Source organism: Hemitrygon akajei, chromosome 3, assembly GCF_048418815.1.
Source record: "Hemitrygon akajei chromosome 3, sHemAka1.3, whole genome shotgun sequence".
NCBI lineage: Eukaryota > Metazoa > Chordata > Chondrichthyes > Myliobatiformes > Dasyatidae > Hemitrygon > Hemitrygon akajei.
The window spans coordinates 174,825,916-174,849,616 of NC_133126.1; the positions used below are offsets into that span (position 1 = coordinate 174,825,916).

General features: G+C 41.1%; 1 protein-coding gene across 1 annotated transcript in view; it reads left to right on the top strand.

Annotated features, from left to right (window-relative positions):
- LOC140725651 (uncharacterized) overlaps window positions 1–23,701 on the top strand; it is a 431,629-nt gene that overhangs the window by 306,480 nt on the left and 101,448 nt on the right. Inside the window, exons 7-14 of the mRNA XM_073041401.1 lie at window positions 1,847–1,972; window positions 2,886–3,008; window positions 5,205–5,327; window positions 8,480–8,617; window positions 9,705–9,827; window positions 17,501–17,623; window positions 22,730–22,897; window positions 23,259–23,390. Of these exons, the coding sequence (XP_072897502.1) occupies window positions 1,847–1,972; window positions 2,886–3,008; window positions 5,205–5,327; window positions 8,480–8,617; window positions 9,705–9,827; window positions 17,501–17,623; window positions 22,730–22,897; window positions 23,259–23,390 (1,056 nt within the window). The remainder of the gene's footprint in view (window positions 1–1,846; window positions 1,973–2,885; window positions 3,009–5,204; window positions 5,328–8,479; window positions 8,618–9,704; window positions 9,828–17,500; window positions 17,624–22,729; window positions 22,898–23,258; window positions 23,391–23,701) is intronic.

Sequence of the window (23,701 nt, forward strand, 5' to 3'; positions counted from 1 at the left end):
CCCTACTACTAATTTCTAATGGCAGTTCATCAGTCACCATGATGCTGTCCTGCTGGCTGTTATCAAGGTCTACAATTACTTTTTCCATATAACTAGGCTTGGTAATCTTTCATTAGTATCTTGAGTACTTTGCTACCTACTGTTTGCCCATGGTGAGGCTATAATCTGCAAGGTAACGAGGACAGTAATATATTAAAGATCAGTACCTTATACCAACATTTACCTCTGTCCTGCTGGCAGCAAGATTGCTGAGTGAGCATTTTAATTCTTGTGCATGTTAAACTTTTGAACATGTTTTAAGTCTTCTGTTGCTTTTCATGAGAAAACCACTGTTAAAACCCTGAATCCTGTGCAAAAACTTGAATTGAGAGCAGTGGAAGTTAAACGCAAAAGGCTGAAGGTTTCCAGTTGTAATGTGCAGAGTGACCCATTCATTTTACTGGGAAGCTACTGAGAAAACTGAGCCGTATTGTGTGTCCCAGTGAAATCCAATCACTGCCATCTTACGGTATTGAACAATCCACATGGAGCACGTATAGGAGATGAGGTTAGGCCTCTATAAGCTTCAAGACAAAACCATAACTGAGCAATCCTGGGTTTGATCTACTTATACCTTTTGGACTTTCTGTGTTTTACTTGCAGAGTCCCTAATGCTTTGATCCCTATTACAACTGTTGATGGACGTGGGTTAATTTGACTGGCAGGTGCAAAATGCAGTATTGGTGTCTATCCTCCCATTCAGGAGGTTGGAGATGGTGTTTGCTGGGAAAGCCTTTCTTTTGAAAGGAATCAGAGGGCAGGAAGAATAAGGAACCTTACCTCAGGCAGTCGGGTGGGGAGGGAGCAAATCCTGGATTTTCCACCTCATTAAACCAGCAGCACTTTGAAGCTAAAAGGTCAGACTTATTAAAGACAAAGCTGGCATTAAAGTGAAACTGTTGTTATTTGATGCAGTTTCTCCTTGATTGCACCTTAGCGTGACCACTTTGAGTGGATATTCAAGTCTTCAAGAAGATGACCAACTTTCAGATAAACCTAAAGGTTAAGAGGTCCTGTGATTAGTGGGATCACTCCTGCCTGTAATGATGTAGGCACGTTGAATCCACATTTACAGTCACCTTGTCTCCAGTGACCATTTAAGGGAAGTCATTTATGGTGGTATTTTGAACCTCTTTAAATTTTGACGCAAGCAGTTATTCTGGAATCCCTTGATCCCATCAATTTTTTAATAATAATCATATAGAATTGATTTTTACGCTCTTAGCATTTTGAAATGGGAATCAGGAGAATAGATCCCCTGGCTCTTGAGCTCTCATGCTGCTCTATTTACTGTACATGATAGACAAAAAATATGACCCACACTACTTTTCTGATCGGAGTTGAGTCCACAACAGGCAGAGCCAATTTAACTGAGTTGGGAATGAGCAGTTCCGACTATCTGAGCTCATTTACCAGTTTGTTTTCGGGATGCATGCTCAGAAGGGTCAGCTAAGTTGCTCTTTGTTCCTTCTGCTGACCCCCTTGCCTGTCAGAGGATCAGGGTGGAGAAGGCAGCAAAGTTCCTGTAGCACAGCCTGTGTGCCCTCCTGGACCACAGTCTTCGGACAGAAGGTAGGCATCGCAGTGAATAAAACGGGCCACATGTGCCGCAGTGGCTAATGTTCCTCTTTCCTCATCACTGAGTGGGCTGGTGACTGGATAAAGTCTAAATGCCCCAAAAGGAGATGTCCAGACATTGTAAACAGAAGAAAGTTTAATTATTCTCAGTCATATTGCCTGAAGGTTAGATAATTCTCGGGTCTTGTGTGATTACCAAATTTTTGTCTTCTCTTTTGGAACCTGTTAGCTATCAACTCCTGTTCCATGAACAATGGCGGTTGTGAACATGAGTGCGTGCAGATCAGTGAAAACCACTATCAGTGCAAGTGCCGATGGAACTACCGACTGACGGCAGATGGGAAACACTGTGAACGTAAGCAATGCAGATATCCACCTTGAGCATGTAGTAGATAAATGTGGGATGGTTGTAATTCTAGCAGGGATGGGGCAGTGTGCACACTGCTGACATTACATAGTCCTGTACCTTTGAAAATGTTTAGATAATATTTATTCCTGAGCTTTGCACTGAGGCAAAAGGTTTGAAGGCAATGCTAACTGTGATAGTTATGAGTCACATAAGAACCCTGCAATCAATGAACAAGCGATCTTCTACCAGACGCGGTGGAAATTCATCCTGGCCAGCTTTGACTAACATGCAACCAAATACCATACTTCATGATTGTCAATAGCCCTGGAGATGGCTTTTGATATGACTGTGACATATGGCCTGAAATTTCCAGCAACTATGAGATAACTAATAAAAAAAAACGGAGCTGTGACTTATTGACACATCTTGTTTCCTCATATCCTCCTCCAAGTACACTGCCATCCCAGCTAAGAACTAGATTTACTTTCCTTTGTTTCGGTTGGACCCAGATCTATGAATCTACAGTTTATTGTGGAAGCATCAACTTCAAGAGGTGAAGGAGACTTATTTGCATTTTATCAGAATAACATCAGCCTTACTGGTGTTGACTAAGTACTGAGAACTCACACTTAAATTTTTGGGTGACCAATGTATGTAATGTGACAAGGCAGATACTTACTCACTCTGTAAGTACAAAGGTGAAAATATTCCCTATTTGATACTATAAGCATATGAACAATCTGTACCCTCAATTAGACGGACAAAGCTGGGTTTATCATGGAACAGTAGCATTGTTATCCTGATATATTCTGGTGTGGGTAGTCATGGATGTTTCTGCATACCGTCTCTCTGTATGTTGAAGTAAGCTTCTGGGGAGCTGAGTAACATGGTTAGAGATTGTTGTTTTGATCATCACTAGTGAAAGATCCATGTCGTGAGAGAAATGGTGGCTGTAGCCACATATGCCACAACGAAGCTGGAACTGTGCGGTGTGAATGCAATCCTGGATACCGGCTGTCGGTGAATGGAAAGAACTGTGAAGGTATGGAAATGCAGAATAATAGCAAAATAAGGTCACAGAGAGTGATTCAAACCCTGCTTGGACCATCAACTAGATCTTCACTTTTAACAAATTCCAAAGTTAACCCAGTTAGCATCCGTACCATTGCAACCAACAGTAAAATCTCAAATTTATGAACATTTTATTCCATATCTGTACTTTAACCTCTAACTTTATTTTTATATAATTCTTTATTCTTTATAATTGTTGAATGTTGTATTTTTGGTTGCATCCACTTCCTGCCTAGTACACCACAGCAAATACATTTGAAGTTAATCCTTAATCCGTGATCTTTCATTTTGCAACTTGTAGTTAATTTTTCAGCAATTACAGTAATGAGTGCTTTGTTCTTTAAAACAATTTATTGAATTGATAACAGTTATGGTTTCTTTGTGTTATGACATTACAGTTTCAATTGTGCTGCTGTGTATTACTTTGAGGTAAGCATTGGACTATAATAAAGCTAGAGTTGGAAATTCAGTGGTTCCTAGTGATCTTGGAGAGCCAATAACTTAAACTTCAGCTCAGGTTTAGTCTGCTGCTCTGACATTATTCCTTTTCTCCACAGAACAAAACTCAACAAGCATGTTATTCATGTCACTTTTTTTTTAATTTGTAAGAGTATCCCATGAAACTCTAGACCCAACTTAGTCAGTGCCTCACATTCATGGTTTAAGATCCTGACTGTCGTTTTCTGTTGGCTAAGTGAGTTTGTGTCATCTGGTCATAGAGTTATACAGAAGGGAACAGGGTCTTTAACACAACTCGTCCATGCCAAGTTGTCTACTTGATCTAGTCCCATTTGTCTGCATTTGGTTCATATTCCCTTTCAACCTTTTGAATACATGCACCTGTCCACGTTTTTTCAAAAACTTTGCAATTGTAACTCCGTCACTTCTTCTAGCAGCCTGTTCTATATACCCACCGCACTCTGAAAAAGTTTCCCCTCTGGAACACTTTAAATCTTTCTCCTCTCACCTTAATCTTTGCTCTTTAGTTTCTGTTTCCCCTACCTTTGGAAAAAAGACAGCGAGCATTCACAATGCCCCTCATGAATTTATATACCTGCTTATGATCAACCCTCAGCTCCCTGCACTTAGGTGAAAGGAATGTTCAATTGTTAGATGTGTTCTTTCAAAACAGGGATCCAGAGTAGGTTCAATAGAATCTCAACTATTCTGCCATGGAGAAGGTTCTAATTTTTCCAAGGAACTTGAATTCTTCTGTTGAATGGCAAACTAGAAGAGATATTGCCTGACTATTTCCTGCACAATAGGAGATGCATATTGGAGTAACTGGTAGCTCTTCATTGTGTCTTGTGCCACCATGTTTACCCGCAGCTCATCAGCATCCTAAGCTCACCAGTGGCTACACTGTGGTCTGTTCATGTTTACAGATCTATTGCATGGTTGTATTACCACTTCCATTTTTATTAAGAATTGGGAGTTGTGAGGAGTCACTTAAACTTCGTGATTAGTCTTTGAGAGCCTCAGAGTAATGCACAAATTCCACAGTTGTATTGGCCCGAGCATCCCCTTAAATCACCACTTCCTGCAGCAGCTGTTTGAATTTGCTGAATCAGTGGTCTGGCTGCTCTTCGCCTTGCACTCGTCAAATAAAGGTAGAATTTAACAGCCCATTTTTCTCTTGGTCAAGGGCATGCCTTCAGTTGTCTTCTTCTAGTGAATAATGATGATGATCTACAGGAAACTCCTCTGTCGAGGTCTAAAGTTAATTTATGACACTGATTTTTATTGCCTTCTTTGATTCACCCCCCCACCTCCGTATACTACAGAAATGTATCAAGTTACATTCTGCTCAACACTTCTTCATTATTTATTTTATCTTTCCTCGGAAGAAGACCATATTAGATTTCAATCATTTTTCATGCCTTTCACCTTTATCTCACCAATAGACGTGGAATCCTTGAAAAAGTTGATAGTATCTTGAAGCCACAAAACTTTGCACAGTCTGTCATCATCAGAGAGTTCTGAAGATCAATTTACGTTTTTCCAGGTTATTTGTAAAATGAAAATCTAGCACTTGGAATGGAATTAACAGAGTATGTGATGAACTGAAGGGCTTCGTAGAGTTGTTAGTGTATTTTTTTGGTGATCTTCCCATGTGGCTAGCAATGCTGTTGTGAATGATGTGTACCTTACTGTTTTCTCTTTGCAGACATCAATGAGTGCACCATAGGAATTGCAATGTGTGCTCATCGGTGCATTAATATCCTGGGATCATTTAGCTGTCTCTGTAACCCTGGATTTGAACTGGGAGCTGACGGAAAACAGTGTTATCGTAAGTACCACCTTCTAGCTGGGCGGAGGCAATCCACATGTGATAAGAGGTGGCATTCTGCAACAATTGACTGATTTCATGTACTTCACTCTGAACCTTATGAAAGATCAGCTCTCTGGACTATGATGGTCCAGCAAGATTTGAAGGACCTTGCATGGACGTAGCACATTTTATATCCCATTTTGAACATCTCAGAACATCTCTAAGTGAAGGGAGTACCTTTACAATAGATTCACTGCTGTATCACAGATGCACAACCGAGCCCAACAGTAACGATAATCTCTGAATGACCTTTCTTAATACTGTTTGAGGAATCAATGTTGGTCAGGCCATGGGAAGGATCACCTGTGTTCATCATCGAAATAGTGACATAGGATATTTTATTCCAATCTGGCTTGCGTCATCAGTTTTTCAACTCACAGATTATACATTTGACAATACAGGTAGTGCACTAGGCTTTCAATCTAAATGTTATGCTTAAGCCTTTGAAGTGTTACTTGAGGTTACAGGTTTCTGATTCGGGTATGAGGTTACCACTCTGAGCCACAGCTATTGAGCTGTCGTGCGGTGGCGATAAGTAGCAGCTGTATTTGTGAGCTCTTAATTCTATTGCGTGGATAAGGTAAGCACAAGACGTGGATTACGAACAGACTGCTGAGGCAATGCAGCGGTCGCCCGAAGCTTGACGTGTGCTTGGTGACGGTGAAAGCCCCGAAGTGTTCACACTCAGCATTCAAAGATTCAAGATTGTTTACTGCCATTGTTCAGTACACAAGTGTAAGGAAGACCAAAGCGGTTGTTACTCCAAATCCAATGCAACATAAAAACACACAATAAGCAGAAAGGACACAATCAAAAAACAATATAAATATTAATATAAAAAACAATCCTATAAAACACAATGTACAAGTAGTTACTACATAGACTGACTGCACGTACATAAAGTGACATTAGGTGATGTGTACCATATATAGTGAGGCTGGCTGGGTTAATGGGTGGAGGTGTTGATCAGCCTGTTGGCTTGGGGGAAGTAGCTGTTTTTCAGTATTTTGGTCCTGATGTGCATAGTCTCTTCCCTAATGGGAGTGAGACAATCCATCCATTAGCAAGGTTGGTGGGATTCTTCATGATATTGCTGGCCTTTTTTCACCTCCTGCAGCATGCCTCTACTCACGTCACGGTTGTACAGCATAGAAACCAGGCATATGGCCCACCATGTCTATGTCATCCCTTTTGCCTACTAACCCGAGTACCATTTGCCTATTGGAAAGTTCACATCAGGAACCACCAATGACAGAACTGCTGAAGGTTCTCCTGAGGATTTCTAGTTGTGGATTGGGAGGCCTAGGTTGAGCTGTTGTCTATGAGTGGTGGGGCTTCTGGATTCAAGTGGGAGGGAGGGAGATTGCAGGAAGCAGTCCTGAAGAATGCAAGCTGGGGTTCTTCAAGGGTGGCCTCACTTGGGGGAAGGGGAGAGACATCACACAGCCAGCTGGTGAAGAGTGGGGAGAAGGTAGAACCCAGGGCTTGGTGTGGGCAAGGTAAGAGAATTGAGAGAGAAAGGAAAGTGGTAGGGAAATAAAAGGGGAGGTGTTGGGGCTGAGAGATAGAGGGTGAGGGAGGAGGCAGGAAAGGAGGACATACAGTAGGTATGGAATGGAGAGAGGGGGAATGTAATGAAGAAGGTCAGGTGATGGGTAGATGAGTAGGAAGGAGATGTCTGTGCATACAACGTGATCTCTTTAATAATGGACCAGCAATTAAGTCCATGGGCAACATCCACATCTCAAAGTTATCCTCAATTCCAAAGGACCATCAATGAAGAGGAGAATTAATAGAAAATGAAATAGGCTTTTGGTCCTATAAGTCTCCTCTGCATCAAGATCATGGCTGTTCTACCTGAGTTCCATTTTCCTTCACTAACCCCATATCCCTGAATTTTCTTTATATCCAGAAACCAATTAGTCCTTCTATTTGAATGAACTCCATGATTAAACAATCATAGCCTCCCAGGTGGAAAATCCAAAGATTAACCAACTTTCAAATGGAAAAGTTTTCTTCTCCTCTTCATCATAAACATCAAACTTTTGTTCTGAGACTGTGATCCCTGGTTCTAGACTTTCTCCACTCTAGGAAGTAACCCTTCATCCAATCCGTCTATACCTGAAAAGGTTTTGTCCGTTTCAACGTGGAGATCCATCCTACAGCAGTTAGCACAGTAAAATTCCTACCGTGAAAGCTCTGCATCATCATTTTTTTTTTAATCCTGGTGAATCTCACATGTATCAAGCTGTTGGAAACCACTGTTGATAAAGCTGACAGGACGTGGATTTCCATGATAAGTACAGTGAATAGAATTTCCCTGCCACATAATTGGAGTGGCCTTTCTTATATAAAACCTGAACTTGTGCTTGCTGAAAATCAATAGAGAACTTCTCATTTCTTGTATTAACGTTCCAAAAATTAAGCCATGATTATAATTACTGGTATACTCTATATGAGTTGAATTTATTTTGTATAACTGGACTGTTTGCTTGACCTGGACAAAATTGTGCAGCTGATAAAGAGTTGTCATATAAATCACAGGTCCTGACTGTTATTGTGAAGTGGGGATTCCCTGCTGAGGGAATCCGGAACCTGGATCTAAGATAACATCTCTAGCGTCCTCCTCCTTTCCTTTCTCCCATGGTCCACTCTCCTCTCCTATCAGATTCCTTTTACTTCAACCCTTTTCCTCTTCCACGTATCGCCTCCCAGCTTCTTATTTCATCCTCCCCTCCCCGACTCACCCACCTTTCCCCTTACCTGGTCTCACCTATCATCCCCTGCCAGCGTGTACTACTTCTTCCACGACCCCTCCACCCCCCCAGTCCAGATGAAGGGTATTGGCCCAAAATATCAACTGCTTATTTCCCTCCTGGCCTGCTGAGTTCCTCCAACATATTATTTTTCTGTATGAGCAGGCATAATCTTCAGTCCTTGCAGGTGAAATTAGAAATTCCTTCAGAGCTGGTGTAACTCCCCTACATGTTGTCTAAAAAAAACTATGAAAGGATGTCAGCACAATATTTATGGATTTTCAGATGTTTAATTTTGAATGTTGGATGCATGGTTTATAGAAGATAAATACAGATTTATCATTTTATCAACAGGCATTGAAATGGAGATTGTGAACAGCTGTGAGAGGAACAATGGTGGGTGTTCTCACCACTGTGAACACACAACCTCTGGGCCTTCCTGCTCCTGTAATCAGGGATATGTCCTGGACTCCGACGGGCACACGTGTCTTGGTAACTGCAGCATTTATTAATCTTAATTAAACCCATATGAATTTTATTTTGATAAATAAATCTTCATCTGTAACACAACTGAAGCTTGAGAGAGTGACAGTCTGTGTACTGAGTTATTAAGTTTGTGTATGAGATACAATTGAAAACATAACACAATACTGAATCTGAACATAGTTTTGCATTTGTATAAAATATATAAGTAGAACTGTTACATTGTAGTAGTATATTTGATCTTGTCTTCAATTCTGTTTGGGAAGTGCAAGGAAAACAACCAAGTTCTGTAACTTGGGAGGGACAGAGTCTTGAAATTTCTCACACAGTTAGAGGTGGAGTTATCTGACATACACCATTCTGCCTATTAATTTCCATTTGAGCAAAAGCTTGCACCCAATTAATTTTAAACTTTGTCCTTATGCCACGTGGTCCTGCCTTCAAACTTAAATGAAATAGTATTTTGATTTTACAGCCGAAAATTAAATGAGCCAAATGGCCACTTTATATTCTTATGCTTTTGGTAACTGTGGGTGGCTGACTTTGCAATGGTGAGTTTTGAAATATTATGTTCATCTTTCTGAAAGTACAGCCACGTGGCACATTAGAAGAGCATCAGAGACCTGAGTTCTATTCTGAGTTTACGTGCCATTCAGAGTTTGCATGTTCCCTCTGTGACTATGATGTCTCAAACATGAGCAGGATGTTGGGTTAATTGCCCTGGTGTGCAGGGGAATGATAGAATTGTGGGGATGGTGGGGCAATGGGGGAGGAGTTGCTGAGAAACTGGAGGGAATAACAAAATGGAACTACTGTGGGTTAATGTAAATGGTCAGCTGAAGATTGTTGTCGATTTAGTAGGCTGAAGGACTAGTTTTAATACTGAATCTCTATACCTCTCAAGCGTTCTTGCATAGCCAGCTAGTATCATAGTGGAGCCTAACATTGTTTGATGAACATGACTCAAGAAAGAGCAGACCTTGAAGAAACTTGCTCTTTGATTTTGATAACTAACTCTCTATTTGCTGTGCTCCCTGTTAGACGGATTTTCAATGGCTTTGAGGTTAACGGAGTTTGATTTTCTTTTTGGTCACAGATTCCAATGAGTGCGAGACTGACACAGCTTGCTGTGCACAAGATTGTATTAACAATCCTGGAGGCTACGAGTGCAGCTGTCGAGCAGGATACCGGCTGAACATCGATGGATGCAGCTGTGATGGTACAGTGACAATGATATGCACATTCCAGAGCACTTCCCTCTGCATCTAAGATTGGAAATACATACTTTCAGAGTACCATTGCAGATATTTCTAAACAGTCTGTCTGCTTCCCTTATCTCCTGAGGTTTTGCATTAGAACATAGAACATAAAACAGTACAGGTCCTTCAGCCCATGATATTCTGCTGACCTTTTAACTTTGTGTACAATCAACCCAATCCTTCCCTTCACATGGTCTATAACTCCACTTGCCGATCTAAGATTCTTTTTAAATGTCCCTTTTGTATCAGCCTCTCTCACCACCTCTAGCTAAATAAATTCCAGGCACTTCCTACTCTCTGTGCAAAAAGAAACTATCTCAGACATCTCCCCTTAACTTCCCTGAACTCACTTTAAAAGGATGTCCTCTGGTATTAGCCATTGTCACCCTATGGAAAAAGGTGCTACCTACTCTATCTGTGCCTCTTATAAACTTACACACATTATGTAAGGACTTTCGCCATATAGCCAAACCCTGGTCAGCTCTGAAACCAACACATGCTCATTAAATCAGGAATGTCCATATTTCAGTGAGTAAAAAAAAATCCCTTGACTGGGAAGCGGAGTTTTTGTGTAGATGTTACCAGCTTTGTAAAAAACTACTGCTTTACCTGTCAAACTTCCTCGAGCTTTGGAGAGTCTGTTGAAAGAATGTAGTGTGTGCACGTGCACTGTTCTTTCCCAGGTTAACCCCAGACTGGATTTATGTGGTAATAGAACTGTAAGTAAATCTGGTCAATGTAGAATGACAAAAAACCAGGGGAATGCCTCAGCTGCCTACTGGGACATCCGTACATAGCTCGTTGTCTGCCACCTCCTGTTTATCCATTTGGTGGTCATCCTGTGGGAATAATGTATTCAGCATGTGGTTCTGGAAAACTAGATAGACAATCCCCTGTGGAAACTTGCATTACTATTAAAACTTTGACTAATAACATGCTGCTCAAATCATGACAGTTTACTCAAAGTAATCTTTCTTTCATTCATTAAATCTTCCCATACTTCTCCACTAAAAATTATGTGTGTTAGCTCTGCCTTGAGGATACTCTGCAGAAGATACTCTGGTGTTACCTTGCTGCTATGCTAGTTGCATGAGAGATTTCAAATGCCAGGGGTTCAGATCAATTGCTACCATGTCTTTCCAGTTGAGGAGTCTTAAAGGAAAACATTCATACAAAAGTACAGTATATATTTAACAGATTCAATGTACCTTTCAAAATCAAACATACTTAAAAAAATATACGCTAAGGAAACATTAAAGAAACTGCCTTGGAGTGGAAAGGAAGCAGCCAAGTTTTGAACGAAGCAAATATGCATTGCGGAACACAAAGTTCCTGTAGTCTCAAAGTGTGAAGTATGGAGAGTCAGCCAGATTTTAAAAGGAAAATTAATATTTTTGGATGAACACATTGCAATTATCTTGATGATCTTTCTGGTTTAGTATAAAAATCTCACTGGGGGAATTCAGTGAATGGGATTGAATCCATGATAGGATGGATTACGAATGGTTAGTTGTAGGAACAGGCTGCATAACCATATCATGTAAGAAATAGGAGCATGAAGAAGTGATGTGAACCGAAGACCCCTGTTTTATCATTTGATAATGGTTGATATTCCCTCTCAAAACTATTTTCTCACCTGATCTTCATGTAACTGCTTGGTGCATGTTTTCCAAAAATCTATCATTCCTAGCTTTGGATTGCTCAATGACAGAGCAACCACACTTTTCTGGGGTAGAGAATTCCAAGCAGATTCCTCTTGATTCTCATCCTAAATGTATGCTCCGGAAGAAATGGGAGAAGAAACTACTCTTTGGTGGATTGCTTCTGGTTTTTCCATGATTCAGATAATGCAGCTTGTGACCAAAGCAGTGAACAGAATATTCCAGGGCATTTGACGTTTGGGAAGGACCAGCCAAGTGGAAAAGAGGGTGCTGAGCACTATTAGTAAGCAAAGAGATTAGTGCAACAGTGTGACTTATTACTGTTGTTCAACACTAGGGAGCTCTTTCTGATTTTAATTATAATACACTGTACATTGCAGCTGCTAAGAATTTCTGGAATCCCAGACTCTGAAAACACGAGGCTTCATTTTAAATATACTTCCACACAGACCACTGCTATATTAGCTTCTAGTGTTCTATTTTGCTGTTAACATTTTACTGACAATACGTCATTAACTTATTGCTACAGTAGATAAAAAGAAGGAAATTAAGTAATATATCTTGACTCAGAGGCTTTTTGAGCATGAGAGTTTGCCATGTTATCGACTGTATGTTTTCTGAATACTTGTTCAGATGATAAACAGTATTTTTTTTAAAATTTCTTTGTTGCTGACATTATATACTCAGTGGCCACTTTATTAGGTACACCTGTACACCTGCTTGTTAAGACAAAAATCGAATGAGCCAATCATGTGGCAGCAGCTGAATACACAAAAGCATTCAGACATGGTCAAGAGGTTCAGTTGTTGTTCAGACTAAACATCAGAATGGGGAAGAAATGTGATCAAAGTGACTTTGATGTTGGAATGATTGTTGGTGTCAGTCAGAGCAGTTTGAATATTGTAAAAAAAAATGCTGATCTCCTAGGATTTTCATGCACAACAGTCTCTTGGGGCTTAAAGAGAATTTGAGTGACAGTTCTGTGGGTGAAGATGCCTTGTTGATGAGAGAGGTGAAAGGAGAATGGCCAGACTGGTTCAAGTTGACAGGAAGGTGACAGTAACTCACGTAACCATGCCTTACATCAGTGGTAGGCAGAAAAGCATCTCAGAATGCACAACTTGTCAAACATTGAAGTGGAGGAGACCCCAAACATACACTCAGTAGCCATTCTATTAGGTACAGGAGTATAACTTCTCAGTTGAAAATGGGATGAGAAGGTAGAAGAATGAGGTGGAGAGGGACAATAAATCAGCCGTGATTGAATGGTGGTGCCGACTCTATGGGCTGAATGGTCTTATTCTTCTCACAGGTTTTATTATCTTATGACTTCGGCACAACAAATCATGATGAAGAACTAGAATCAAATTGTGTTGATCAAAGAAATAGTGATGGGCAAAATAAAGTAAAAACGTAGTTTATCAGAGGCTACCAAATAATTGAAACTCTGTATAAATCAGGAAATTCAAGATTGGTACAATATAAGTAACATAGGAGATTTTAACCTACACAGGGACTAATAAAAAGTATGCTGTAATAACCTGGAGGATGAACATTCTGACAAAGGGTTGTGGACTTGTAATGTTGACCGTTTCTCTTTCCACAGTTGCTGCCTGACCTGCTGAGTTTTTCCAGTTTTCTTCTCTTTATTTTCAGTGGCTGTAGGCTTTCCTTTTAGACCATAAGACATAGGAGCAGAATGAGGCTACTCGGTCCATCAATTCTGATGATGACTGATCCATTTCCCTCTCAGCCCCATTCTCCTGCCTTCACCCCATAACCTTTCACACCTTGACTAATCAAGAACCTGTCAGCCTCCATCTGAAGTTGATCCAGTGACCAGCCCTCCACAGCTGCCTGTGGTAATGAATTCCACAGATTCACCACCCTCTGGCTGAAGAAATCCATTCTCATCTCTATTCTAAAAGGATGTCCCTCTATTTTGAGGCTGTGTTGTCTGGTCCTAGACTCCTCCATCAAAGAAAACATCCTCTTCACGTCCACTCTATCTAGGTCTTTCAACATTCAATAGGTCTCAATGAGATCATTTTCATTCTTCTAAATTCCAGTGAGTACATGCGAATCCTTTCCCATGTCAGCACACCCCTTCTTACAAAAGGGGCCCAAAACTGCTGGCAGTGCTCCAAGTGAGAACTCATCAATGCCTTGTACAGCCTCGGCATTAAATCCTGTTTTTATATTCTGGTCCTTTTGAAATGAACGCTGATGTTGCATTTGCCTTCCTCACCACCCATTCAAGCTGCAAGTTAATCCGGCATGAGGATTCCTAAATCCCTTTGCATTTGGGATTTTTGAATTTTCTCTCTGCTTGGAAGATAGTCCATGTTTTTATTCCTTCTAAAAAAGTGCATGACCATACTCTTCCCAAAACTGTATTCCATCAGCCACCTCTTTGCCCATTCTACTAATCTGTCTAAATCCTTCTGCAGCCTCTCTGCTTCCTCAACACTACCTGCCCCTCTACCTATCTTCGTATCATCTGCATACTTGGCCACAAAGCCAACAATTCCATCATCAAATTCATTGGCATACAACGTAAAAAGAAGTGGTTCCAACACAGACCCCTGAAGCCAACCAGAAAAGGCTCCCTTTATTCCCACTCTTTGCCTCCTGCCAATCAGCCAATGCCCTATCATACTAGTATTTTCCTGTAATAGCCTGGGTTCTTATTTTGTTTAGCAGCCTCATTTGTAGCACCTTGTCAAAGGCCTTCTGAAAATCCAAGTACACAACATCCACTGATTCTCCTTTGTCTATCTGCTTGTTATGTCTTCAAAGAGTTCCAGCAGACTTGTCAAGCAAGATTTTTGCTAACGGAAACCATGCTGACTTTGGCCTATTTTGTCATGTGCCTTCAAGTACCCCAAAACCAGATCCTTTAATAATCAACTCCAACATCTTAACAACCACTAAGATCAGGCTCAATGGCCTATAATTTCCTTTCTTCTGCATCCCTCCCTTCTGGAAGAGTGGGGTGACATTTGCAATTTTCCAGTCTTTTGGAGCTCTTGAAAGATCATTACTTCCACAATCTCTTCAACTACCTCTTTCAGAACCTTGGGGTGTAGTCCATCAGTTCCGGATGACTTACCTACCTTCAGACCTATAAACTTCCCAAGCACCTTCTCCTTAGTATTAGCAACTGCACTCACTTCTGTCTTTTGACACTCTCAAATGTTTGGCATACAACTAATGTCTTCCACAGTGAAGAATAAGACAAAATACTTACTTAGTTCATACACCATTTCCTTGTCCCCATTCCGGTCTCTCCCGTATCATTTTCCAGTGGTCCATTATCTACTCTTGCCACTCTTTTACTCTTTATATCTCTAAAAAAGCTTTTGGTATCATTTTTGATATTATTGGCTAGCTTTATACTCCATCTTCCCCATATGTTTTTTTAATTGTTTTCCGTGAGTTTTAAAATTTTACTAATCATCTAACTTTCCACTAATTTTTGCTGTATTATGTGTCCTCTCCTTTTTGCTTCTATGTTTGTTTTAACTTTGTTGTCAGCTACAGTTGTGTCATCCTGCCTTGAGAATACTTCCTCTTCTTTAGGCCTTCCAGATTGCTCCTAGAAATTCCAACCATTGCTGCTCTGGCATCATCCTAGTTAGTGTCCCCTTCCAATCAACTTTGGCTAGCTCCTCTCTCATGCCTCTGTAATTCCTTTTATTCCACTGTAATACTGATACTGTACATCTGACTTGAGTTTCTCCCTCTCAAATTGCAGGATGAATTCTGTCATGTTATGAACACTGCTTCCCAAGTGTTTCTTTACCTTAAGCGTCCTAATCATATCCAGTTCACTACACAATGCCCAATCCCATCGGGGGCTCAATCACAAGCTGCACCAAAAAGCCAGCTCGGGGCATTCCGCAAATTCTCGCTTATGGGCTCCATCATCAGCTTGATTTTCCTAACCTATCTGCATATTGAAACCCTGCCATGACTAATGTAACATTGCCTTTTTGACATGCATTTATTTTCTCTTTCCCCCTGTAATCTGTACAGCACATCCTTGTCTTCTTACCCTTGCAGTTTCTTAACTCTACCCATAAGGGTTCTGCATCATCCAATCCAATGTCACCTCTTTCAAAAGATTTCATTTCATTTTTTATCTGCAGAGCCACTCCTTCTCCTCTGCCTACCTGCCTGTCCTTTTGATAGATTGTATATCCTTGGAAATGAATTTCCCACCTACAATCTTTCAGCCATGACTCCGTGATATCCGCAATGTCATACCTGCCAATCTCTACCTTATTTCACCTACCTTATATACTGCGTGCATTGAAATATAACACCTTCAGTCCTGTATATGTCACTCTTTTCAATTTTGTCCCCATTTTACGCTGCATCTCATCCCACTGACTACAATTCTGCCCATTGTCTGCCTCTCCTTCCTATGGCACCTGGGAGGCAACATACCATCTGGGTCTCTCTCTTGCGTCCACAGACTCTCCTATCTACTCCTCTAACTATAGAATCTCATTCCTCCTCGGCCCCCTTTCCTTTCTGAGCCACAGTTCTAGGTAGTGCCGGAGACTTGGTCGCTGTGGCTCTCCACCCCCCCCCCCCCCCCATTATTTCATCCACCCCCACAGAATCCAAAACTGTATACCAGTTATTGAGGGGAATGGCCACAGGGGTACTCTGCACTGGCTTCCTATTCCCCTTTCTTGTCATGGCAGTCTCCCATTCATCTGCTTCCTGCAACCTAGAGGTAACTACCTCTCTGTAGTTCCTGTCCATCAGATCCTCAGTTTCCCTTGTGAGCCAAAAGTCATTGAGTTGCAGCTCCAGTTCTGTAACACGTTCTCTGAGGAGCTGCAGCTTAGTGCACCTGGTGCAGAGGCGGTTATCCGGGAGGCTGTAGGTCTCCCAGAATTCCCCCATTTGACACAGAGGACAAAACATAGCCACTAGAGTCACTCTTACTGTCCTATCTATACAATTGCACTTGAAGAATGAGCAAGAAAAAGCTTACTAGAGACTTAACTTGCCCACGCCAAAACCAAAAGTCTCCGCACTCTAATACTGTCCCACTCCAACAGTGGTCAATCAGCTTGCCCCTGCCTTGTTTTTATTTGACCTTGCTAATGAATCCTGCTGTTCGAGCTCCAAAAGAAAACAGCTATGAAGAGCTGATTTTAAAGCTCTCTCCTCCTCGACCTGGGTGAAACCTCCAAAATCCGATTGGCCACTGTTAAAGCAATGCAGCAGGTGTTCCCAAACTTTTTATGTCATGAGTCCCTGCCATTAACCGCGAGGACCGTGGACCCCAGGTTGGGAACCCCTCCAACACAGAGTAGCTAGTATGACATCAGTCACTTTCTTTATATGGGATTTGAAATTCAAATCTGAATCAAGGATGAAACCCATGGTTGTTATTTCTGATTTTACAAGGGGAGCCAAGTTCCCAAGTTTATCAAGAAGTTCACCTCATTTTGGCTTTGGGACCAACCAACATTATTTCAGTTTTTTTCTTGATTTTGTTTAATTATTACTCAGCAGCTCATTATTCCATAGAAGAGGCGTACTTGTCAAAAAAAACCAGGAGTATAGTGAATGGAGGCTTTGCTATATGAAGAGAGATTCACCAAATTGTGACTATATCTTTAATACTTAAAAGAATAGGAATCTCATTGGGGCTTTCAAAATTCTTAAAGAACTCAGTGTGCTCAAAGGAGGATGTTTCTCCTACCAGGGGACTTTGGGACCAGGGTCTACAGTTTCAGATTCATGGGAAGGCTGTTTAGGTCTAAAATAAAAAGAGAAGTTTCTTCACTCAGTGGGTGATGAACTTTGGGAGATTTTGACCTTGAAGGGCCTGCTTCTGTTGCTATTTCTTATGCTGTTATTCTAGTTGGCATTTCTACATAGGTTGTATCTGATCCCAAAAATCAGTTACCATGTCAGTTAAATTCTGTTTTGATTTCTGTTTACAGATGTGAATGAGTGCTCAGCAGACAATGGTGGTTGTGAATATCTGTGTATAAACATCCGTGGATCCTTTCAGTGTACATGCCAGGAAGGATATAAGCTGGATACAGACAGGAAGAGCTGTACTTGTGAGTAAAGACAGCCAAAACATGTGGGTTACAGAAAACATTAAACTGTGATTTCTGAGAATACATTGTTAGAAGTCTCAAGCTGTGGATGTTACAATTTTTATAATAGGTATTTACTCTTAAACCTCTAGCTTCCGTATGTCTTGTTGACAGGATTTCTGTTGAATGTTTGAACTGGTTTAACAATTCACATAAACATGGTAAAACATGGTCTGAAATGTTCTTTCTCGTGGCCAAAATCAGAAGAAACAAAATGTGATTTTGGGAAAATTCAGACAGGATATTTGAAATAACGATCTAATGTGCAGGAATTTCTTTTCATTTACTTGGGGGATGTAGGTTGTGAGAGTTGATTTCCCATCACTGTTTGTTCTAAACTGTGCAGTAACTTAAATGCTCCCATGCACATAGCCTTTGTTGCTGCGCAGCTGGAATTTTCTTTTATATAATATTTTATTAAAGTGCCACAGTTTTCAGGCTGCGTAAAAATTTCCTGTTCAGAGCAATGGTCAGTCCATGTAGCTGTAAGAAGAAATAGAGGGAACGTTGTTTCCCACTCCTAAAAATTTGAAGAAGGTGGAGGTGAGTCATCTTCCCAAAGCCCTCCTGTGTTTGTGGTGAAGGGTATCCAACACTGGTGACTGGCAGAGAGCTTCAGAATGAAGATCCAGCAATGATGAGGGAGTGGAATTGTATTTCCTAAACAGGCCGGTGTGTAACTTGGAGGGGAACCTGCAGGTGGTGGTGCTCTCAAAAGGCTTCTCATCACCCTGCTTGGTGATTGATATACATCACCACACAGATGTTTGTAAGGTGGAGTCTGCATGGTTAACTGAGGTGGATGTATTACTCTGATTGCTGTGCCTCGGTCAATCCCATACAGGTTGTCAAGAGTTGTGTTAAATTGCGTGTGTTGCAATTGGGAGACACAGAGGCCCTGTTTTTGGGACTGTTTCTGGGTGTAAAGGGCCCTCATGCTCTTTTGCTTTTGGATTTTAGCGAACTTTGGAAATCTTAGGCAGTGAATCCTCTGGCTTTAGTGTTTAAATGCAACAATCATTCAGAGTATTGGTAACAGGTGTGATCCAATTTCTGCACAGCTGGATAAAGCAGCACATTCCCTTCCCTGAAAGTCTGCATTGTTTCTTTTAACAGTCTGGTTATTTCATAGTTAGCTTTTTAAAAATCTCATGAGTTAACTGATGGGGTATGGTATTATAATGGTTGTCTTACTGAACTGGTATCCAGAGGCTTAGGCTCCCCAGTAAGAGTTAGACCATAAAACATAGGAACAGAATTAAGCCATTCAACTCATGGAGTCTGCTGCACCATTCTATTATGGCTGATTTATTACCCAGAACCTTTGATGCCCCAACTAATCAATATCCACTTTCGATATTCTCAATGACTTGACTTTCACAGCCATTTGTGGCAATGAATTCCACAGATTCATTACCCTCTGGCCAAAAAAATTCCACCTCTTCTCTTTCCTAATGGACATCCCTCTACTCTGAGGCTGTGTCCTCTGGTCATAGACTCACCCACTATAGGAAACATTCTCTCCACTTCCACTCTATCTGTGTCCTCTGGTCATAGACTCACCCACTATAGGAAACATTCTCTCCACTTCCACTCTATCTGTGTCCTCTGGTCATAGACTCCCCCACTATAGGAAACATTCTCTCCACTTCCACTCTATCTGTGTCCTCTGGTCATAGACTCACCCACTATAGGAAACATTCTCTCCACTTCCACTCTATCTTGGTATTTCAATATCTAATAGATTTCAATCAGACCCCCCCACCATTCTTCTAAACTCTTAACAAGTCCAGGCCCAGAGCCATCAAATGCTTCTCGTACATTAACCCTTTCATTCCTAGAATCATTCTCATGTACCTCCTCTGGACCCTCTCCAATGCCAGCATATCTTTTCCTCGGTAAAGCCCCAAAACTACTCACAATTCTCCAAGTGCAATCTGACCAATGCCTTATAAAACTTCAGTATTACATCCTTGCTCTTGTATTCTAACCCTCTAGACCTCAAGAAATGAATGCTAACATTGCATTTGCCTTCTTTAGCACTGACTCAACCTGCAAGTTAACCTTTAAGGAATTCTGCATAAGGACACCCAGGTCCTTTGCACCTCTGATTTTATATTTTACTTCCTGTTAGAAAATAGTCCACATCTTTATTCCTTCTACCGGTGCATGACCATACCCTTCCCTACACTATATTCCATTTGCCTCTTCTGTCTAAATCCTCTACAGACCCCCGCTTCTTCACCACTACTTGCTTATCTTTGTATCATCTGCAAACTTGGTCACAAATGCATCAATTCTGTCATCCAAATCATTGACATACAACACGAAAAGAAACAGTTCCAACACTGACCCCAGTGTAAAACCAATCAGAAAAAGCCCTCTTTATTCCCACTCTTTGTCTCCTGCCAGTCAGCCAATCTTCTATCCATGCTAGTATCTTTCCCATAATACCACGGGCTCTTATCCTGTTAAGCACCCTCATGTGTGGCATTGTGTCAAAGGCCTACTGAAAATTGAGGTATGCAATATCCACTGACACTCCTTTGTTTATCCTGCCTGTTATTTCCTCAAAGAATTCCTACAGATTTGTCAGGCAAGATTTCCCCTTCTGAATTTGCCTATTTTATCATGTGCCTCCAAATATCCCAAAATCTCATCCTTGATAATAGAGTCCAACATCTTCTGAGCCACTGAAGTCAAGCTAACTGGCCTATAATTTCTTATATCCTGCCCCTCTTCCTTCTTAAAGAGTGGAGTGACATTTGCAGTTTTCTAGTCCTGCAGAACCACTACAGGATCTAGTGATTCTTAAAACATCATTACTAATGCCTCCACAATCTGTTCAGCTACCCCCATCAGAAACCTGGGGTGTATTACATCTGGTCCACGGGGCTTATGGACCTTCAGACATTTGACCTTTCCAACATCTTCTCCTTAGTAATAGCAACAACATTTACTTCTGCCCCTTGAACTCTTGAATTTCTGGCATACTGTTAGTGTTTCCACAGCAAAGACTGATGCAAAATACTTAACAGATTCATCTGCCATTTCTTTGCCCCTATTACTGCCTCTCAGGCTTCATTTTACAGCATTTGTTATCCATGCTCACTGCTCTTTTACACTTTATATATGTGAAAAAACTTTTGGTATCCTCTTTTATATTATTGGTTAGCTTACCATCAAATTTCATCTTTTCTCTCCTTATGGCTTTCTTATTGCGTTCTGTTGGTTTTTAAAAGCTTCCCAATCTTCTAACTTCCCACTAGCTTTTGTTATATTGTATGCCCTCCCTTTTGCTTTTACGCTGTCTTCGACTTCCCTTGTCAGCCACTGTTAGCTCATCCTTTCTTTAGAATACCTCTTCATCTTTGGGATGTATCTTTCTTGCACTTTCAGAATTGCTCCCAGAAACTTCAGCCATTGCTGTTCTGCCATCGTTCCTGCTAGTGTCCCCTTCCAATTAGCTTTGGCCAGCTCTTTTCACATGCCGCTGTAATTTTCTTTATTCCATGGCAGTTCTGATACATCTGACTTTATCTTCTCACTCTCAGAATGCAGTATGAATTCTACCATATTATGATCACTGTCCCCTAAAGGTTCCTTTACCTTAAGCTCCCTAATCAAATCTGCTTCATTACACTAATTCCAGAATTGCCTTTCTACTAGTGGGCTCACAGTCTGCTCTTAAAAACCTATCTCATAGGCATTCTACAAATTCCTTCTCTTGGAATCCAGCACCACCCTGATTTTCCCAATCTACCGGCGTGTTGATATCCCCATGACTATTGTGACATTGGTCTTCTTAGATGTCTTTTCTATCTCACAATGTAATTTGTATCCAGCATCCTGGCTACTGTTTGGAGGCCTGTATGTAACTCCCATTAGGATCTTTTTACCCTTGCAGTTTCCAAACTCTACCCACAGAGACCCTATGTTTTCCAATCCAATGTTACCTCTTTCTAAGGATTTGATTTAAATTTTTAAATTAATACTATTAGTAGTTGAAGAGCTAACACTGGAATTCTCTTCCTGAACCTCTCCACCTCTTACATTTCAATTATGGTCCTCCTTGAAACTAGTTCTTTTGACCAGGCTTTTCATTGTGATAGTACATCGAGAGAGAATAGAGAAGATTTACTAGAATGTTACCTGGGTTTCAGCACCTAAGTTACAGGGAAAGATTGAACAAGTTAGGTCTTTATTCTTTGGAGCGTAGAAGGTTGAGGGGGAACTTGATAGAGGTATTTAAAGTTATGAGGGGGATAGATTGATTTGACGTGGATAGGCTTTTTCCATTGAGAGTAGGGGAGATTCAAACAAGAGGATGTGAGTTGAGAGTTAAGGGGCAAAAGTTTAAGGGTAACACCAGGGGGAATTTCTTTACACAGAGAGTGGTAGCTGTGTGGAACGAGCTTCTAGTAGAAGTGGTAGAGGCAGGTTCGGTATTGTCATTTAAATTAAAATTGGATAGGTATATGGACAGGAAAGGAATGGAGGGTTATGGGCTGAGTGCGGGCCAGTGGGACTAGGTGAGAGTAAACATTTGGCATGGACTAGAAGGGCCGAGATGGCCTGTTTCCGTGCTGTAATTGTTATATGATGTAGTTGTTGAATGCTCCCTCTCATTGGGATGTATCTGATTGATACTACATAACAATCATAAGCTACCACAGTATACCATCAGCAGTGAGCTGAGTCAGAGCAGCTGAATGATTGAACAATACACTCCAAATGCTGGAGGAACTCAGCAGGTCAGGCAGCACCCATGGAAGAAAATAAACAGTCAATGTGTTTGTGAGTCCTGGTGAAGAGTCTTGGCCTGAAACATCAACTGCTCATTCTCCTCCATAAATGCTGCCTGATCTGCAGAATTCCTTCAGCATTTCGTGTGTGCTTAAGATTTTCAGTATCTGCAGAATCTCTTGTTTTTATCACTAAATGATTGATGAGCTGTATTACCACTGGGATTGCTTAACGTGATCCAGAAATGTGTTCAGTCAGATTTAAACAATAAATTGTTTTTCTAACCTCCCTTTTAGTTGATAAGATACTTTTATATTGCAGCTCTTGAAGATGAATTTGAAGATTTTGATGAAGAGGAAGAAATAGAACTGGTCAGATTCCAGGAAATGCTGTTGAGGGGACCCCCACAGCTTCTTCACTACAACCCCTCACTGACACCCTTGTATCAGGAGGATTTGAGGAGTGAACTCAGACTAGTGCATAAAATCAGTATGTGTCATCTATTAATTAGTTACTTACTGAAAGTGAAAAATAATTTCACATAGTCCCGCTCTCTGCCACCTTCCTAAGTCTCAGTATTTTTTGACTTCCTCTTCATCTCTCACTCTCATCTTCTCTCTGAAATTTTCTCCCTCCTTCTCTAACTCATGACCAGTCTCATTTGCACATCTGTTGAAACAGTCTTGGTGAACTGTGGCAGTAACTGCGGAGCTTAACTATGCCCTCTTAGTCTCTTGTTAATTTTTTTTGTAATATTCCATATAGAAAGTGATTGTGGTTTACCTCTGTCCTTTGTTCCCCCTTAACTTTTCTCCCTGTCTTGTCCCAATGCTGTTTCTTCCACTTGTAGTTTGCTTGGACAACACCTTTGGCAACGACTGCAGCCTGACCTGTGCTAACTGTGTGAATGGCGGCCTCTGCAAAGCCCAGGGAGATGGCTGCAGCTGCCCTGCGGGGTGGGCAGGTCTCATCTGCAATGAAAGTAAGTGAATCCTTCTCTAGCATTTATTCCTTCTACTGCACCCTGCAGAACAACCTGCATCTGCACAATTGTGAAATCAAGTCATCCTCCTCCTCCTCGTAGTTTGAAGCTGCTCACGGGGAGAATGAAAGTGATTAAAGGTTCAAAGGTCCAATTTAATGTCAGAGAAATGTATACAATATACTTCCCGAAATGCCTTCTCTTCGCAACCATCCACAGAAACAGAGATGTACCCAAAAGAATGAACTACAGTTGAATGTTAGAACTTCAAAGTACCCCCCCAGTTCCCCTTCCTCCCATGCGTAAGCAAC